We start from the raw sequence: 20897 nt of genomic DNA on the forward strand, positions 1-20897 counted from the left end.
ATATGATGGGGTGGGGGTGATACAGAAGATGGTGATCAACGGGAGCTTTTGCTGACCTTGGTTAAGCTGAAAGTGTGAAACTTCATGGAGTCTGCAGTCAAACTTTAGGATTCCCAGGCCACTCTTACTTAACTGTTTACCATTTACCTACCAGAGCTCTCAGATCCACCTTGCTGGTTATGTGGCAACCATTTACTTCTTCTGCCTACATTGTAACTATTCATGGGTATAGATTGTTTTTCATTGTTACTGTACACGTTTTTGTCACTGAATAGTAAACAAATAATATCAAGAAATACAATAAGCTGATATAAAGGAATGCTTGCAATACTATCTGAACTCAAATATTGTTGCTACCTTATAATTCCCATTTTTGTGCAATGGCTAACTTATATTTTTTTATTTGTTTACTGATTCACTTCTTATTTTGAAGGAGGGTTGCTGTTGCTGACAGCTGTCCTTGATGCAAACGAGCGAAGCAGCCTGTTCTATAGTGTAGCATATGTGCATGCATTTTGGGACTTAGAAATACAGGCCTCATTCAGTAAGATAACTATTTTTGCGAGTCACAGGTCTGAAAAAACATTTCAGGAGGTTTACTGTATTTTATCAACCTGGCGTTTTTTAAGCAGCTTACTTGGGAGTAACAGTTTATAAACCAGTGCTGTGCAAGACATATTTAAAGTTATCAATGTTTGAATAGCCCTTGTGAAGCTAGTAATTCCATCCGCCTTTTTCCCCGCCCCATTAGTAGCTTTAACGCTAATCATTAAAAAAAAATCAGAATAAGAATATACAGTAAACTGTGGATAACAATGTAGAGATGATTCATCGCCCTTATTTCTAATAGATTGAAATACGCAGGGTGGTAACAACATCCCTTTTCATTACATGAAGACACCAAATGCTTATTCATCTCGAATTTTTGGTGTAAACAACACATGCATGCGGAGAGGGGGGTGGGGGCAATCAGCAGCACGCCCGCGTTTGCACGGCTTTCTGGCAAATGCAGTTTTCTCCAAGGATTCCCTTCCGCGGAGGGGGAGAAAAAAAAACGTGTTTGTCAACTACAACTCCCATGGGAGCTTAACATAGTGCGTCGTCCTATTTATTCAAGCTATGTACCGAACAACATTAAACCAATATACATTATGTGTGCATATATAGAGCAACTTAAGTAAAGCTACATCGCGACCCTGAGACAGATTTTCTTAATGGGTTTCCCTTTCAAACCCATATATCGTGTGCTCAATTGACAGTTGGCTCTGCACCATTAACTATATTATTCACCTTCTTTCCCCCCCATTAAGCAATTCAGTCTTCTTGATGATGGTAAGAGAGATCGGTTGCGTGCTGGATGAATATTAATTAGGGAAGGGTTTTTTTTTTAATACACATAATCAATTCAAGCTTTAGCACCGACCACTTGCCTAATAGCCAACAAGGAGTGAAATTGCACAATCAGAAAACTGGTTTACACAATACCTCGCCTCATCAGCAAAGCTTTGCGGGTCCGACAAACTTAGCACAGGGAGAGTGAAAAACACACACACACACCAGCAAATCCCTCCCTTCTATCAGGCCATTGGCGCAGTCGCACGATAAACGAAAATATCCCGCCTCCTCTCACGTTGGATTGGTCGGGGGGGATACGATTGGCAGCTCACCTGGATATTTGCCCACTTCCAGCTGGCTGATCCTCCTGTCCGTCAATGGCAGGCTCCGCCCACCCACGTTAGGCTAAGCGAGTACGGTTCACTCCATTAAGGGTACGTCACAGGTTGTTTTTTTTTTACCGTGATTGAGAAAGGGGGGGGGGGGGAGGGGAAGAAATCGGTCCATTCGGATGTTTATTTTTATGAGAAGTCACAGAGATGTATACGGAGCCAAAACCTTGAGGGGAAAAAAGAGCGACAGCCGCGCAATTCAGAGGTGGTGGGCTTCTCTTCCATCAGCAACAGCAGCAGGAGGAGGAGTGGTGGTGGTAGTAGTGGTAGTAGTGGTGGTGGTGGGGGGGAAGCACCCGGTACAATGGCGAGCTCGCCCAATTATTACCACCAGGACCAGTTACTACTACACCGGCACTACACCAACAGAGGGGACAATGAAAACAACAGACGCGCCGGGGATACGGCAACGAGGAGGAGGACGGCGGCGACAGTGACAACAACAACAACGCCGCCGCCAATATTACCACCACCAGCAGCAGCAGTAGTAACGTCAACGGTTAGAAGCGGACACGCGACGACGGAGCTGACACAGCGCGAGGACCTGGTCAACCCCGCGCCAACGGCTCGGCTCGAGCGGGGGATTTATGCCGCACAGCGCGAGACGGTGCCTTGCAATGTGCGCGAGGCGCCGGCCGCCGTCAGCAGCGACAACAACAACAGCAGCGGCGGCGGCGCGCGCGAGCCGGCTGCTTGTTCCACGCAGCGCGAGACGGTTGCCCCCGCGGGGCGCGAGGTCTCGGCGGCGCGAGCGGCGGCGGCGACCACCGCCACCGCCACCACCTCCACCTCGACGACTATGGACGGTTACGAGGACGTGAAGAAATACGGCTACTTGAGGAAGCAAAAGCACGGCCACAAGCGTTTCTTCGTCCTGAAGGGGCAGAGCCACCTGGGTCCGGCCAGGCTCGAGTACTACGACAGCGAGAAAAAATGGAGAAACCGATCGACCGCCCCCAAGAGGGTCATTCTACTCTGTCAGTGCTTTACGGTCAGCAGGAGAGCAGATGCCAAAAGTAAATACCTCGTAGCCCTGTACACAAAAGATGAGTACTTCGCCATGGTGGCAGAGAACGACCAGGAACAAGAGAGCTGGTACTTGGCCATAAGTGAACTAATGAATGAAGGGAAGAAGATACCGCTGGAGCCCGACGAAGTCGAAAACTATGGTAATTTTACCCCTGGCACCGTTTTCAAAGAAGTGTGGCAGATTAATGTGAAGCCCAAAGGATTGGGGCAAACCAAGAACCTGACGGGGGTGTACAGATTGTGTCTTTCCAGCAAGATGATCCATTTTGTTAAAATCAATTCTGACGTGCCTTCTGTGCATTTGCAGCTGATGAACATCAGGAGGTGTGGTCATTCTGAGAACTTTTTCTTTATTGAGGTTGGTCGTTCTGCCTCTATTGGCCCTGGTGAGCTGTGGATGCAGGTAGATGATTCGGTGGTGGCTCAAAACATGCATGAGACGATTTTAGAGACAATGAGAGCTTTAAAAGCTTTTACTGAGTTTCGCCCCAGAAGTAAAAGCCAGTCCTCTGGGACAAACCCCATATCATTTTTGACTCGAAGGCACCTTGGTAATTTGCCACCTAGTCAGACTGGATTGCAAAGGCGTTCCAGGACTGAGAGCATGACTGGTACCTCTGCATCCAGGAGTGAGGCATATCGTTTTCGAACATCCAGTGAAGGTGAAGGTACAATGTCGAGACCCTTTGGATCTGTTACTGGGAGTTTAATCCACTTAAATTCTGCAAGGATGGGCTTAAGCAGGGGTGAAGGGGGTGGGAGATATGTAAAGCCACCCTTTGGCCCCTCGAATCATAGTAGGTCAGTGTCTCTGCCTGTGACTTACTTACCATCTACTACAAGCCCTGTAAGCGTTTCTTCCAGCAGTGGACATGGTTCTGCATCGGATCCTCTTACACGTCCATCTAGTTCATCCATTTGCGGTTCTCCAAGTGATGGTGGGTTTATTTCCTCTGATGAATATGGGTCTAGTCCCGGGGACTTTAGGTACTTCCGTGTTCGGAGTAATACACCAGATTCACTTGGGAACACCCCACCAATTCAAGAAGAAAATTGCTTGTGTGATTATATTTCAATGGACAAACATATAAATGCTGCAAATCATGAAAGCAGAACAAGAGATGACTATATGGTTGCTGAGAAAGGATACAGAAAAAGGACCCACTCTCTAACCAGCTCCGGTGCTGTAATAACACATCAAAAAACCACTCAGACAACTTCATCTTTGGATGAGTCTAATGTCGATTCAAACTGTGTGACTATTAATAGCCAGTTATCATGTTCTGCATCACCAAAGTTTACCTGTAATCCTTACCATGAAGATTATAGTCATATTGAGATTGGGTCCTCGGTTAACCAAAGCCAAAGCAGAACAAGAGATGATGGTTATATGCCAATGATGCCTGGTGTTGCATCTGCTAGCCATAATAGAAACCATGATTATATGCCAATGAATCTTAAAAGCATTTCTGCCCCAAAACAAATTGGGCCTTTGCCATTAAATCAAATGGACTCTAGGGGATACATGGTGATGTCCCCCAATGATAGCAGTTCGCCGGTGCGAAGCATGTTTACAGAGTACAGTTCTAAACTACTGGGCAGCAACAATGAAAAATTCACTAATAATGAATATATGGACATGTCCCAGAGAAACCTGAACAGACGGAAATTATCCAATGATTGCTTCTATAATCTCACTAGTCCTGATGCTCCTAAATCCTACAGCTCATATTATTCACTGCCTCGATCATTCAAAACTCTTTCACAGGAAAATGGTGAGCATGATGAATATGTTCCTATGTGTTCACCGGGAAAGCTGATGTATGGAGAGACATCAATGTTTACTGGTAGTATTAGTAACAGTGGTTTAGTTCCTGAACCTTCTCATTCTCCAAGGACACAAAACCAAGATGAGCGTGCTATACAAAAAGGAAGAGTTGAGAGACCCACAAGATTATCCCTAGGTACGCCAGAAGTAAACACTTTACCAAGACTGTTTGAGCACAGTTTGCCGCCAGAGCCAAAAAGTCCAGGAGAATACATTAATATTGCTTTTAGTGAGAAAACTAGTAATACACCATATTCCCTATCAGCAGAAGGATCCCCATCTTCACTTGGCTCCAGCAGTGAACACAGAAGGTCTCCACTGTCAGACTATATGAGTGTAGATTTAGATGTACAATCACCGAAGCCCGCTATTCATTCTTCAAATTCTTTGACTACTATGACCATTGCTTCAAGTTCTAGCATAACTAGAAGCCAGCCAAAGGATGCTTACATCAGTGTTCCTCTTGGTGCCACTTGTGTCAGTAAACCTGCTGAGGTGGATGATTACACCGAAATGTCATTTAACTTGACAGTAACAGCCACTCGTCCTGCTTCGCCAAAGCCTGACAATGTAGAGGTGACCAGTCCTACAGCTATTGTGAAGAGATTGTGTATTATTGATCAGTATCCTAGTATAAATACCTTTCCTGCCTCAAAACCTCCCTCTGATGCCAATCATGGCCCAAAGGTGATCCGTGCTGATCCACAAGGAAGAAGGCGACACAGCTCAGAGACATTCTCCTCTACACCTACAGTGGCACCCTCTTCTCCATTTTTTGCTGATGGTGGTAAAAGACATAGCTCTGCTTCATTTGATAATGTTTGGCTTAAGCCAAATGACTGCCTTAGTGACGAACATAGGAGTACCATGTGCAGAAATACATCTGCTGGGTTTCAGAATGGATTGAACTATATTGCTTTGGACTTAAGGGAAGATCACGGATGTTGTGAATCAAATGGAAGTGTGCAGACTCCAAATCACCTCCAAATTGCAAGCAGTACAGACTCTAGAGGCTATGCCAGCATAGACTTTACCAAATCAGATGGGCTGAAATATACCTCAACATCTGAAGGTTTGTTCTGTTTTTGTTTTCCTTATTTCAGGCGATCAAAGTACAAAGTTGTGTGAGGCTAAGAAATATTAACTGGACGAAATAGAAGTGACTCGACGGGTTGTAGGAAGTGATATATATATATATATATAGATAGAGAGGAAAAAACTAAATTCTGACTTTCTCCTTTTATGACACTCTCTCTCTTTTCTCTTCACCACCCACACCCCTGCCCCCAACCTCCCACCTCTGACCACCTTGCTCTTGAATTATTTTTCTGGAAGTGATGTATTAAACTGTTACTGCAATTTGCTGTAAGAGTATGTATTAGTGAATGTGTTATTGCAGGTACTGGCTCTGATTTTACTACAGGTTTACATGACTAGTCCATTTTTTATACTGTGCATAATTGGGACACTGGGCAGCTTTTTTTGGAATTTGCAAGTGTAAGTTTTTGTGATCTAGTGTTTACAGACAGAGAATTCCTTGGAAGCAGGTAGAGTGCATAGTTACTGTTAATTGTTAGCCCTATGCTGTTTTTCAGTTGTGAAGCATGGTTCAAACTTACTTGGAGATTTATTGTTTACTGTTTTCTAATCCTATTAGAACCACTGTTTGTAGTGAGGTTCTTTTAGACTATTGCGAAGTCTGGTAAATGTAGCAGTTGCGTGCATATAGTTACAATGGATTATTTTTGTTGTCTAAATTTACTGACACTAATTTCAAACAAATGTTGGTGGTCTACAGGCCAGTTATTTTTGAATGAAGGGAGATGAACACAAACATTTGACTTTATATACTTATTCTGAATTAATTGGTCATTTTCTTGCAGGGTGCAGTCACTAGATTAGACTATAATTTTCTCCTGAATAGACAAGAAGACATTTAATTCAGAATGGGAAGAAATAGTGTGTGATTGTAGAGATTTGTGTTTCACTTAAGATGATGAGCACTATTCTTGAAAATGTGGATGGGCAAATATTGTACCAAACTGTTTTATATTGCTGTACTTAATATCTGTTAAAATTAATTGCTGTATTAATTTTTTTGTCAAATAACAATATCCTATTGCAGATTTAAGAGTAAAGTTATAATTAACGTAAAAAATAATCGAGGGGTGGGGTAATGACTATTCTCATGGTGGGATTTTTGGATAACTGCAGACTACTGCTTATGACACCATTGCTGTTAACTTTTTAAAAAAAAATTCAATGTCTGCTGAATTAATTGTTGTCTAGATCATGCTGGAAAAGCTGACTTGACGATCTGTTTGCTTATTGGTCCATGAGCTTGAGAACTGCATGAAGAGGTCATAAACTGTGGATTTAGTGATAAATAAAACGAGAGCAAATGTTGCACAACAATTTCTCAACTTACTGAAACAACATTGTACATAATGAGTGAAAGAGGAGGGTCATGGTGTGTGATGTTTGTCTGGAGGAGCTTAAGCTAAAGTCTTCAGTTTACTGGTTAAGCACTTTAAAGTATCCTTTCAATCTATTTTTGGACATTAGTAATAAAAAAAAGGTTGTACTTCAGTTTTGATTGTACCTTTTATCGGGAACTGTTGGGGAGTACTTGACGCTTCAGTCATGTATCTATAGAAGGGAGGCAAACCAGTCAAGCCAATTTCAAAGGCTGTGATATTGCTTTTTGCCAGTGAATGTTACTACGTTTTATATGTCATTTGTTTAGAGGACAATTTTTTAAAATTATTCGCTCATGGGATGTGGGTGTCGCTGGTTAGGCCAGCATTTATTGCCCATCCCTAATTGCCCTTGTGGTGGTGAGCTGTTTTCTTGAACTGCTGAAGTCCATGTGGTGTAGGTATACCCACAGTGCTGTTAGGGAGGGAGTTCCAGGATTTTGACCCAGCAACAGTGAAGGACTGGTGATATATTTCCAAGTCAGGATGGTGTGTGGCTTTGAGGGGAACTTCCAGGTGGTGGTGTTCCCAAGCACCTGCTGCCTTTGTCCTTCTAGATGGTAGCGGTCGTGGGTTTGGAAGGCTTTACTGTTGTATCAACCTGATCTCCACTACTTCAAATCCAGCTCCCCAAATTTGAATGTGTGAATAACTTCCTAATTTTAGAACCTTAGTTCTTGTAGTATTTGTACAATAGATGCACTTGAGTGAGTCAAACTTGTGTACTGGTTGAAGAATATAGTAAGCGTTTTTTTTTAAATGAAGAATGCTATCTACTATGCTTGCTTGCTTAGAAATGATTACTTGGAGGGCAATAAATCTTCACTCTTTCTAATAGATCATGATAAATTAAACCTTTTTTGTTTTACTGGTCAACTGCATACCATGAAGTAGAATGCTTACAAACAATAACAATACAAAATAGTGTGGATTTATACAGTGCCCTTAAAATAGAAAAATAATTCCAAGTGCCTTCAAAGTCATAATCAGACTAAGATGGGTGCTTAGCCAAAGAATGAGATATTAGGAAGGATAACCTAGAGCTAACTGTCAAAGAGGTGGGTTGTAAGGAAGGCCTTAGGAGAGGGAGATGCAGAGCTGCATGCAGGGAATTTCCGAGTAGGGCCCAGAAGGCTGAAGGTATGCCCATTGGTGGTGGTGAAGGTAGGAATGGGGCAAAGGAGGCAACAGATGCACAGGAAGAACAGTGTGTGCTGGGAGGCTTTTGGGGCAGGAGGCGTTGAAGAGAACGGGAAGAGTACGGTCATGAAGAGATTTAGACATAAGGATAAAAACTTTACATTGGAGGTGTTGGTTCTGGTGTCCCAATGTAGGTCAGCCAGAACCAATTATGGTGAAGCAGGACTTGGTGCGGAATAGAATACAGGAAGCAGAATTTTTGATGAACTGAAGTTCACTGAGTGTGGAGGATGGGAGGTTGAAATTCATTACATACTCCAATTTAGGACATTAATTTTCAATTGCTGGACCACTTTGCCCTACATTAACATATTACTGAATGTGTTTTGTAGCTCTTCACTATAAGAATTTCCCAGCAATCTAACTAAAATTTACCCATGACTTTTGATGTGCAGGTTTATAATTAATAATGTTATTTATCAATAGATTTTTTTAACCAGCTGTTTTTTTTTCCTTGGACAAATGTATATCCCATATTGACATCACAGATGTGCACATAATCTGTTTTTTGGAAATGAAAGGAAGGCTATGCAAATTGGATTCTTGGGGGATTCTGTGGTTTTGTGATTATCTTTTATACTCATCTGTCTTCCATTTCTAGTTGGGTATGAAGCAAGGACAACAGCATACTAACAACCTACCACATTGATGGTCCTCTGAACACTGTGGTCATCAATCAAAGGCTCACTAAGTCTCAGATCAAGGCATGTTCTTAGTATAAACAAGATTGCAATTGTTCCTCCTTATATAATTACCAACAATTTTTCCTCCCACCATCATAGCCTACATGGCTAAAGCCACAACAATAAAGCTAGCTTTTTCAATTTTACTATGTCTATGCACTTGTTGTGCATTGTTTTTTAGCTTGACTTTTTTTAAAAAAATCTATTGCTTGTTTTGAGAGTTTTATGAATGCTCAAAATTTTAAATGTTACCATCTACTCCACAAAATTGACTCTTTTTGGCTGGGGTTCTATTTTGTTTTGCACTGATGTTTCCACTGTTTATATCCTAAAAAGCAAACACAGCATGTTTTTAAATTAACAATAAAAAGTGCCTGTAATGATTCTTACCTGAAATTAAGATGGTGTTCACTTCCCAATGTGCTCTTCCTTGTCAGTGCATTCACCATGTTGTTCTTTCACACAAATCGACTCATCTTCCCAATGTGCACACTCCCTTGGTTGGCTACTTTTTAAGTGTGTTGCTCGTTTTTCTTTAACTCTCTTGAAGTCTGGTGATGCAAAATGTTTTTTTTCCACTCTGGTTTGTTGGTGAATATAAGAATGATCCATCAATAGGAGAGCACTGCTTAGAAGACCTTTCCAAACCTCCAGATCCACAAAGTTGAAATAGGGAATAAAAAGTGATGCATTAACCATAGGCGCAAATGACAAATGAGTCACTGGGGCTTTGCTGACAGGATAGCTAGGACTTGCAGGCTTAAGACTGGACATCTCAAATGAATAAAACTGCCAGATCGCCGTTGGCATTGCTTGCAAATACTCTGGGTTTTATGTTTGGGTTGTGATTGTTTTAAGGCCTGATCAAGTTGTCCATGAGAAAGTGGTTTCAATAGCCAATTTACGGCTAACTGTAGGTGATTGTAAGCCAAGGCTATTTACATTTTAGATTCCAGATAAATGACTTAATATCTCTTTTGCCTTGCATTAGTAATGAAGTATCCATTTAGAATGTGCTCATGATGAATTTGACTTGCATGCATTTTTGTGTAGGCGAGTTACTATTTGAAGAAGAAGCTACAACGTACCATCAGTTATTGGATTCAAAATTAAAAATAAATTTGAGCCTCGAAGAATAAACCCATGGTATGATTAAGTTAACATATGGCTCTTTGCTGTTTTTCACCTGCAGTTGCTTCACTGTTTTCTTCCTCCCAACCACCATCACAACCAACCTCTGTTCTACCCACTCCAATCGAAAGTAGAATATCCTAACCTTCACGTGGTAACCAATAGTCATATGGTGATATGATGGGGGACTAGTTTAATTGTATTTTTGAAATTAGATAACCACTTCCCTTATGGCTAAATATGAGTAATTTGTTGCCCACATAGTTTACAATGTTTATAGCTTCTGAATTGTGGTATTTAAAGCTCTCTGCTTTGAACTGACCTAAAAACTGTGTATAGTATTATCACTTGCTCACATCAAACTTGCTATGCTGCAATCCTCAACCCACTGAATTACCTTAAATTATCAGTTTGCAATAAAAAAAATTGATTACTTGGGTTTCCTTAAGTAAAGTCGATTTTAATTTAGTGGGAACCATTAATCTGCAAGTACTAGAAAACAGCACCAGATAATCTTCAGAAAAATACATTAAAAGATTTGTGCCTCAGCATAGTGGTCATTGTGTAGTCTCGGAGGTAAAACTGTGACTAACAGTCTTGCCTAATTGCCTAATTCAAAGTTGATAGTCCAATTGGACACTACAGAAAGGATTCTGACTATGCCAAAGCATGCTGCAAAAATAATGGGATGCAGGTATGTTGCAGTGTTGATGATCTGGCGCTATGTACCATTTGAATTGATGGCATTCTTTAGTTCCTGAAAATTAAATATTGAATTGGTTTTCGTACATCTATTTTGCATTTTGAGAGCTTTTTCTCCTCATATCTCCGTTGTTTTTAATACAGTCCGACGAGCATCAGCCATTATTTTGCTCAAATGTCTTGAGTTTGCTGTGTAAGCCCAGGTAGTGAGTGCCAGCAGGCTATTTGGCCATGAGTAGCATCACAGTCAAGCCCAATATTAGTGCACAAATGGGCCACCAGCTGAAACTGGGTAGCTAATCAGCCTAGCTGGCTGACTTTTTTTTGGCTGGCTTCCTGCTCCTAACAATGCTGACATAAGCACCCCTCAAGTTAAATCACCTGCTTCATTATGGATTGGAGATCTAATTTTATGATTATAGTACCAAAGGCAGCACCCATGGCTCCTCTTTCCTCAAGTAATCACTCTTTTTGTTTGTATCAGACAGTGTGTCAATAAACAATGAGACACTTCTGTAGCAAGGCTTGGTTATGCCCTCTCAGCATCTCTAGGTATGTTCATTCAGTAGAGTTCACTTTTAGCAGTCAAAAGCGGGTACCCTGCTCTGCTTCCCATGCCTCCTCTCCTCTCCCTGACATCCCATTCTGCTTTTAAAGGGGCACTGATCTAAATTAAGACTGGCCAGCTAAGCACAAGACAAATTGAGCCTGTTATCTTCCAAATCTGCAACATCTGTGGATTAATGCAGTAGAGATGCCTTTTTGGAAGCTTACTCCATAATTGATGGATGAAAATTTCAGCACTCACTAATATCACTCTTTTTAAATAATAGAGAAAAGTTTCTAACGTATGACTGGATGCTTGTGTACAGCATGCACTGAGAGGGAATGACGTGGGGAAAGTGGAGTTGAGGTAAAAGGCCAGCCTTATTGAATGGCAGAGCAGGCTTAAAGGGCTGAATGGCCTACACCTATTTCTTATTTTTTGCTCTTAGATTAAAAGCCCAAACTGTAAGGTCTTAAACCTTAATGTTTCTGTGATCCATCACTGTAGTTTTCCATTGGAACCACATTTGGCTTTTTGAATTTTAAAAAAAAAATCACTAAACTACACATTGAATATAATTAGTAAATATTGGAAAACAAATGTGTTAATAGCATGATACTGTTATATCACTTTAAATTGTTTTTCTGGTCTAAGCATCATTCACATAATACGTTTGTAAATGGAGCCAATACGTTTCAAACCTAGCACTGCATCTTCAAACTGCTCTTACCATATTATTTGGAGGAATTTGGATTTTTGTATGCAAACATACCTTTTAAAGCTAGCACATTGATCAGAAATAAAGAATCCTACCATGTCAGTTTTCCTTTTTATAATGTCTTTCCTCCTTTCAAACTTAGCAGTCTTAACACTTCCTTATGTGGCTTGGTGTTAAGTTTTGTTTGTTACTCTCCTGAGAAGTGCCTTGGGACGTTTTACTATGTTAAAGGCACTATACAAATATAGGTTGTCATTGTTATCACTTGTGAACACTGAGCAGATTCATATTTAAGTGAAGTTGCGGGAGACCAGCACTCAGAGGGACACCGATGACTTCTGTGCTGATGTCCCCAAATTAGTTCTTGCCCGTCACTTTAATTTTGGATCTGTTGTAGAATGCTTTCGTAATGTAGGCCCATGCTTTGTGTGGCTATACCTAGTGATTTTTTTTTGTATGAGAGCTTAGATCCAGATACCTCCTTTACTCTGAATACACAGTGACTGTCCTAGTGTGCAGAATTTTTGTTACGCGCTTCGTGATTAAAATATATCTGCATGCAAATGCTGGCAAGAAATTCCAACTCGTTGCATTCACCGGCAGGTGGGGCCTCGATATAGTGATGTGGGATTGATGAAAATGTGGCTCTGAGATGGTGATTTTTTTTGTAGCGGTGTTGGTTTCATGTATGAGCTTTCATGCAGCCTGTCACTGGCTTGCACTGTTCAAAGTTGGGTTCCTTGTAATCACCAAGCATAGCAGTAGAACAGAAATTTATGAGCTGATAGTTTCAATGTTCAGTATTAAGTATTTTTTAAAAATGGAGTATGAGAATTCCAAATATTAGAATTATTGGGGCATTTCGCTAGTTCTATTAATTCTGATGGTGAGATAACTCTGCCAGCTTAGTCACATTTTCTTATTTTGTGTCACTGGACTGCCGAGGAGAAGGATGAATAGCATTCCACCTGTGGAACGTCTCATGATCAAGCAGCCATAAATGTATGTCAAGAACTACACAATAATAGATCTGCTGAGAGAGTAGGGAAAGTAGATCTCAATTACATAGAAATTACAATGTGAAACATGCTGTATAGCCCAACCAGTCGTGTTGGTATTCATCCTCCACTTAAGCAGTGTTCTTACTAATCCCATGTGGCTGCACTGTTTTTATATTCCTTTCCTTCAACCACCTTTCTAACATATTTATCACGCTGACCTTTTTTTTCCAAATATCGACTCCAGTAGTGCATTCCACAGCTCCTCAAATCTGATACTTTTTTGTCTGGTCTAATTTTTTTTTTTTCATTTAATTTTTCAGTTGAACCTGGTCTGTTGCTATCTACCCTATCCCACCCCTTCATAATTTTAAACACCCTGTCAAGGGCCAGGAGGCAGGTCCCAAGTCTACTTCAGCTGGAATGGGAATTGAACCCATGCTGTTGGCATCATTCTGAACCACATGCTACCCATCTAGCCAACTAAGCTAACTGACCTCCATGCCAAAATGTACCTACTGCCATTGAATTTCATTTGCCTTTTGTTTTTGCCCATCACATTATCTTATCAGTATCTCTGTGGAACTTTTAATTCACAATTTATTACTTTCTACTATTTCAGTATCATCTGCAAATTTGATGAACTCCCTTCAGCCCTGTATTTAAATCATTAATGGGTATGGTAAATGGAAACTCATGGAACATTGCTACCCATTTCCAATCAATCTTGAAACTCTCTTTAACCCACCCTCTATTTCCTTCCTGCAATCCCATTTTTAATCCAATTTGCTACTTACCTCCACAATTTCACAACTCTTACATTCTCTATTAGTTGCTACTTTAAAAGCTTTTCTGAAAGTCCAAGTGTATGACATCCACTACATTTCTCCTCCATCCATCATATTTGTCACCTTCCTTAAAGAACTCGTATCAGGCTGGCCAAGCAAAATTTTTCAATTTGCAACCTGCGTTGGTTACTTCTAATTGTTTTCCGCTCATCCAAGTATTTAGTAACTTTATATTTAATTAAATATTTCATCATTTTCCCTACCACAATTGTTAAACTAACCTCTAGTTATTCAGGTTAACTTTATCTCTCAACCTATATTAAGAGTACAATTGGACTGAACCATTGTTTCAAATACAAATGCAATTTTTTTTCTTTCCTCTTTTAGTGAATGTTAAATGTTAGAAATTGAAATATGGATTTTGTGTGTTGAAGGTCTAGAGAAATTGTGCTGATGTGCAACTGGGTAAGTTGTAGACATTCCATAACCAAGTGCATGTCCTGGAAGCTGTAGTTCAGTAACCGTGTCCCTTCTATAGTAAAAGACAGATTTGCATTTATATAGCATGTTTTATTACCACAAGATATCCCAAAGCACTTTGCAGCCAATTAAATACTTTTGAAATGTCACTATTGTACCCTGTAATGTAGGAAACTCAGCCAGTTTGCACAGTGCAAACTCCCCCAAACAGCAATATGATGATGACCAGAAAATCTGTTTTGGTGATGTTCATTGAAGGATAAATATTGGCCACAAAACCAGGGATTGCTCCCCTGCTCTTCTATGAAATAACACCATGGGATCTTTTACTTATGCCTGAGAGAGCAGGAGGGACCTCAGTTTAACATTTCATTTGAAAGATGACAACTCTGACAGTGCAGCACTCCCTCAGTACTGCACTACATTTCATCTTTGGTTTTTGTGCTCAAGCCTTTGGAGTGGGAATTGAACTGTTCAATATATTGCCTGGAAGAACTTGCCACTTGCAGGAGAGCATTTTATGAAATTGAATAGTTTATGTTCTATGCAGACTCTTCGGATTGATTCAAATTATTAGGCTGCAGCAGCAACCACTTCTATTCTTTTTCTGTGAGCATGGAGCTCTTGCTTTAGCACTAGCTGTTTTAGTGATTTTATGCAGCATCTTTATAAGGCCACTTGTCTATGGGGGTAAAAAAATTAAACGGCACATGGCTAAAATGTTTGAATCTGAAGTAGAATGTCTAAATTGGTTGAGGACTAATTTCAATTGGATCAGAAGGATTCTAGTTAGGATAAAATGGAACCAAAGATGGATGCAAAAAACTGGAATGGAACAATGGGTGATCTTTAAAGATGCTTCAAGTACAGGCTGGTGAAAAGTAGGGGAATCAAAGCCAGGGCTCTTTGGGTGACTAGGGAGAAAGAGAATATAATGCATTATACATTTTTTTTTGTACTTCATGTCAGGTGAATTCTTGTAACGAAAACCAGGTCAATTACAATAGATTGAGAGGGCAAGTGAAGAGGAAAATAAGATTGGTAAAGAGAGAATAGGATGCCAGTCAAGATAAAAGGGAACTCAAAAAAAAAAAAATCTTCTGGCATTTAAATAGTAAGTGTGTAGTAAGGGGTGGAGTGTGTCCTATTAGGAACGAAGAGGGTGGTATACACAAGGTAAGGTTTGAATTACTTTGTTGAGGAATAAATTGGATGCTGACAATATGTCAGTAGATGCAGAGATGGTAGAGGTAATGGATGAGGTGAAGATTGATGGGTAGAATGTAGTGGAAAGGCTAGCTATGCTTAGGGTGGATAAGTCGCCTGGTCTGGATGGCTTGCATCCCAGGTTGCTAAAGGAAGTGAGGCTGGTGATAGTGGAAAGGCTTGCCATAACCTTCCCATCTACCCTAGCTGTGGGGGAGGAGCCAGAGAATTGGAAAATGGCAAACGTGAAACCCTTATTCAAGAAAGGGAATGAGGGCAGTCCTAGTAACTATAGGCCTGTTTAACTCAAGTGATGGGTAAGATTTTAGAAAGAATAATCCAGGGGGGAAAATCAACAGGCACTTGGAGACGTTTGATTTAGTTAAGGATTGCCAGCACAGATTCAATCTAATTGAATTTTTTGATGAAGTAACGGAGAAGGCTGATGAAATGAATGCAGTGGATGTTGTCCGTATGAATTTTAAGGAAGTGTTTGACAAAGGCCGGTTAAAAAAATTATGGCTCAGTGAATAGGAGGATCCGTGTCAGTTTGGATCAAAAATTGGCTTAAGGACAGAAAACAGCGAGTCGTGGTAAATGCTTATTTCTCAGACTGAAACATGGTATAGACAGTGGTGTTCCCCAAGGGTCAGTGCATAATATTTTTATTTATTTATTACTGTGTGTATGTTTTTTTATTGGAATACAGAGTAAAATGCCAAAATTTGCCAATGATGCCAAACAGTGAGGATGATCTAAATTGAGTGCAGCGGAGTGGTAGATGGAATTTAATTCAAAAAAATGTGGTGTGGTGCATTTTGGCAGAAGGGATAGGGAGAGGTAACATAAACTTAATGCCACAATTCTAAAGAGGGCGTAGGGACAGGGGAACCTGGAGTGCATGTGCATAGATCTTTGAAAAGGTGGCAGGACACATTCAGAGAATGGCTAGCAAAGCATTTGGGATCTTAGACTTCATAAATAGAGGCACTGAGTATATAAGAACATAAGAAATAAGAACAGAATTAGGCCATTTGGCCTCTTGAGCTTGCTCCACCACTCAATATGATCGTGGCTGATCTGATTGTGGCTTTAACTCCACTTTCTTGCCTGCTTCCTTGACTTCCTTGTCAATCTCTTGAATATATTCAACGACCCAACCTCCACATCTCCGTGGGAAGAGAATACCAAGCACGAATGACCCTCTGAGAGAAGAAATTCTTCCTCCTCCTCCGTCTTAATTGGGAGGTGCCCTATTTTCAAATTGTGCCACCTATTTCTGGATTCCCCCACAAGGAGAAAGATCCCCTCCGCATCTACCTGTCAAGTTCTCTCAGCCGTTTTATATTTCACAACACGAGATATGGGAGCTGGAGTAGACCATATGGCTCTTCAAGCCGTATGGCCCAACAAGAAATGAGGCACTGCTAGACCTGGTTCTTGGGAATGAGGTGGGCCAAGTAGATCAAGTGACAGTGGGGGAACACTTAGGGTACAGTGATCATTGTATCATAAGGTTTAGGATGATGGTAGAAAATGACATTGGCCAATCCAGAGTAAGAATAATCACCTGGCAGAGAGCGGACTTCAATGGGGCACGAAGGGAGCTGGGCCGGATAGACTAGAACCAAAGGTTGGCAGAAAAAACAGTAGCTGAACAATGGACTCATTGTTCAAAGAGGAGTTGGTTTGGGCACAGTCAGAGTATGTTCCCTCAAAAGGGAAGGATAGGACAAACAAACCCAGAGCTCCCTGGATGACAAAGGAGATGGAAATTAAGTTAAAGAAGAAAGTGTGCTTACGACAGCTGTCGGGTAGCAAATACAATTGAGAACCAAACTGAATTCAGAAGGGATGTGAAAAAGCAAAAATGGGAAACGGAGGGATTAAGAAAAAAGACTGACAGCTAACATGAAAGGAAATCCCAAAGTATTCTATATGCACATCAATAGTAAAAGGAGGAGTAAGGCCAATTAAGGACCAAAAAGGGGATTTACACATGGAGGCAAGAGGCGTGGCTGAGGTGCATCAGTCTTTACCTACGAGGCACATGCTTCCCAGGCCATGGTGACAGAGGAGGAAACTCAGTCACTGAAAGGGCTTAAAATTGAAAAGGTTGTGGTATTGGATAAGCTGTCGGTACTTAAAGTTGACAAGGCACCGGGACTGGGTGAGAAGCATTCAAGAATATTGAAGGAAGTGAGAGTGTAAATTGCAGAGGCACTGGCAATAATCTTTCAATGCTCCCTAGATTTGGGGGAGGTGCCAGAGCACTGGAGAGTTGCAAATATTACACCCTTGTTCAAAAAAGGTTGTAAAGATCCGCCCTGCAATTACAGACCAGTCAGTTTAACTTTGGTGGTGGGGAAACTTCTAGAAGCAATCGTTCAGGATAGAATTAATAGTCACATGGAAAAATGTGTATTGATTCAGAAGAGTCAGCATGGATGTGTTAAAGGAAAATTGTGTCTAGCTAACTTGTTGGAGTTTTTTCAAGAGATAACAGAGATGGTTGATGAGGTCAAGGCCGTTAATGTGGCATATATAGACTTCCAAAAGGCGTTCAATACAGTGCCACACAACAGACTTGTCAGGAAAGTTACAGGCCATAGAATAAAAGGGGCAGTAGCAATGTGGATACAAAAGGCTGAGGGATAGGAAACAGAGTAATGGTTAAGGCTATTTTCCAGGCTGGAAGAAGGTTTGTAGTGAACTTCCCCATGGGTTCAAAAGGACATTGACACATTGGTGGAGTGGGCACATGGGTAGCAGATGAAGTTCAATGTGGAAAAGTGTGAGGTGATGCACTTTGGTACAAAGAACATGGAGAGACAGTATAAAATAAAGGGTACTATTCTAAAGGGTGTGCAAGAGCAGAGAGACCTGGGTATATATGCACGTAGGTCATTAAAGGTGGCAGTACAGGTAGAGAGAACTGTTTCTAAAGCATACCGTATTCTAAGCTTCATTAATAGGGGCATAGAGTACAAGAGCAGGGAGGTTAAGATGAACTTAAGGCACTGGTTAGACCTCAGCTGGAGTATTGTGTACAGTTCTGGGTGCCACACTATAGGAAGGATGTGAATGCATTGGAGAGAGCGCAGAGGTTTATGAGAATGGTACCATGGATGAGACACTTCAGTTATGAGGAAAGATTGGAGAAGTTGGGACTGTTTTCCTTGGAGAGGAAAAGGCTGAGAGGAGACTTGATAGAAGTTTTCAAAATAATGAGGGGTCTGGACAGAGTAGATAGGGAGAAACTGTTCCTGCTTGTAAACTGATTGAGAACCAGAGGGCACAGTTTGAAAGTGTTTTGCAAAAGAAGCAAGTGCAAGGTGAGAAAATCTTTTCACACAGCGAGTCATTAGAGTTTGGAATGCACTGCCTGGAAGTGTGGTGGAGGCAGGTTCAATTGAGGCATTCAAGAGAGCATTAGATGATTATCTAAATAGAAACAATGTGCAGGGTTACTGGGAAAAGGCAGGATATTGGCACTGTTAAAATGCTCAGCCAGTGAGGATACAATAGGCCGAATGGCCTCCTACACCATAACAATTCTGTGATTCTGCCATTCAGTGCAATCATGGCTGACCTTGGGCTTTAACTCCACTTCCCTGCCTGTCCCCCATATCCCTTGATTCCCTGAGAGACCAAAAATCTTATCTATCCCAGCCTTAAATGTATTCATTGATGGAGAACCAACAGCCTTCTGGGGCAGAGAATCCCAAATATTCTAAAGTTAAGTAATTTCCCCTCATCTCAGTCCTAAATGATGACTCATTTTCTGAGACTGTGCCCCTGCCTATTTGTTTCCACTGGTCGGTGAATCTATCTCTTAGTGCCTACCCTATCAAGCCCCTTCAGAACCTTGTACATTTCAAAAGACCACCTCTTGTTGTTCAAAACTTCACTTAGTATAAGCCCAACCTTCTCGATCATTCCTCAGAAGAGAAACCCCTTATCCCAGGAATCAACCAAGTGAACCTTCTCTGAACAGCTTCCAATGAGAGTATCTCCTTCCTTGAGTAAGGTGACCAAGCACTCACGGTGCAAAAGCAGGGAAGTTATGCTATCCATCATAAAGCTCTGGTTGGGTCACAACTGCAGTTTTGCCTCCAGTTCTAGCCTCTACACTTTAGGAAAAATGTGAGGGTCCTTCAGAGAGTGCAGAGGAGATTTACCAGAATTATTCAAGCGATAAGGACTTTTAACTCCAGAAGCTGGGCTTGTTCTCCTGGGAACAAAGATTGAGAAGAGATTTGATTCAAGTATACAAGATTGACGGGTTTGGATAAGATAGACAAAGAAAACGCTGGGGACACATTTAAGGTTTTCGGCAGAGGTGCAGGGGAGAGAACTTTTTTACACTGCAAGTTTCAGGTCATTGCCACTTGCTGGAGTGAGTGTGGAATGTAGCGATAATCAATGATTTGAAAAGGAAACTGGATGCACATTTAATGGTAACAGGGATAGAGTGGGGAATGACAATGACAGGATTATCTATAGAGAGCCAGCATAGACTTGATACGCTGAATGATCTTATTCTGTGCTGTACATAGCTTTATGTAGGATTCTCTGTTAGAAACTGTTGTTAAAATTAGTGCATGAATTCTTTTAATAGGGAATCCTATTGCTGCTTGATTTAAAAAGGACCATTGAAGGGTATAAGGTAGGTCAGGTGAGTGGAATTAGCCTCTGACAAATACACTACCCATTGGAGGAAATGAACTTTTCCTTTACTGATACTGTGCTGAGTTGGGGACGGAGAACAGTGGAGGCTATCCTGCTTATGATCATTCATTTTTGCTTTCTACTTGCCTGTCCCATCATCCGCCCTTCACCCTCATCCTCTCGCCTCTTGACCACTACCCTCAACGGAAGCCTGCTGCTACTCCTGCCTTATTGGACCTTCTGCCAGTTTCCCAGCATTGCTCTGGGAGCTTGGTCTCTTTTTGTCCAGTGTTGAGAAATAATGAAGAAGCCAGAGAGTTTGGAAAATACGGTATATGAGCACCCCATTGGAGGACAGAGTGATGGCTAAAAGCTGAGGGCTTTTTTGGGAGGGGGAAACAATGATATTGTGATGTAATTTTTAGAAAGATTTCAATTTTTAAATTAACACTTCTATCAGCTTTCAGTTATATCCGACTAGTTAATCTCCCTTGTCATTGCCGATGGGAAGTCGGAGCCAAGTATAGTCTGCAGGTGAAACGGGGTTAGAACGGAAGGCTGTATTGGATCAGAACATGATGGCGTCGAGCTTGAGTGTTGTTGGAGTTGCACTCATCCAAACAAGTGGAGAGTATTCTATCACGCTCCTGACTTGTGCCTTCTAGATTGTTTACAGGCTTTGGGGAGTCAGGAGCTGAGTTACCCACCACAG

The 20897-nt window shown here is 41.2% G+C and overlaps 1 protein-coding gene across 1 annotated transcript in view; it reads left to right on the plus strand.

Moving 5' to 3' along the window:
* Positions 1-1831: 1831 nt before the first annotated feature.
* The window catches only part of irs4b (insulin receptor substrate 4b), a 63658-nt gene continuing 44592 nt past the window's right edge, over positions 1832-20897 (plus strand). The window contains exon 1 of the mRNA XM_078547576.1: positions 1832-5656. Within this exon, the coding sequence (XP_078403702.1) occupies positions 2032-5656 (3625 nt within the window). The 5' untranslated portion in view covers positions 1832-2031. The remainder of the gene's footprint in view (positions 5657-20897) is intronic.

Source organism: Cetorhinus maximus, chromosome 8 (assembly GCF_964194155.1).
Source record: "Cetorhinus maximus chromosome 8, sCetMax3.hap1.1, whole genome shotgun sequence".
Lineage (NCBI taxonomy): Eukaryota > Metazoa > Chordata > Chondrichthyes > Lamniformes > Cetorhinidae > Cetorhinus > Cetorhinus maximus.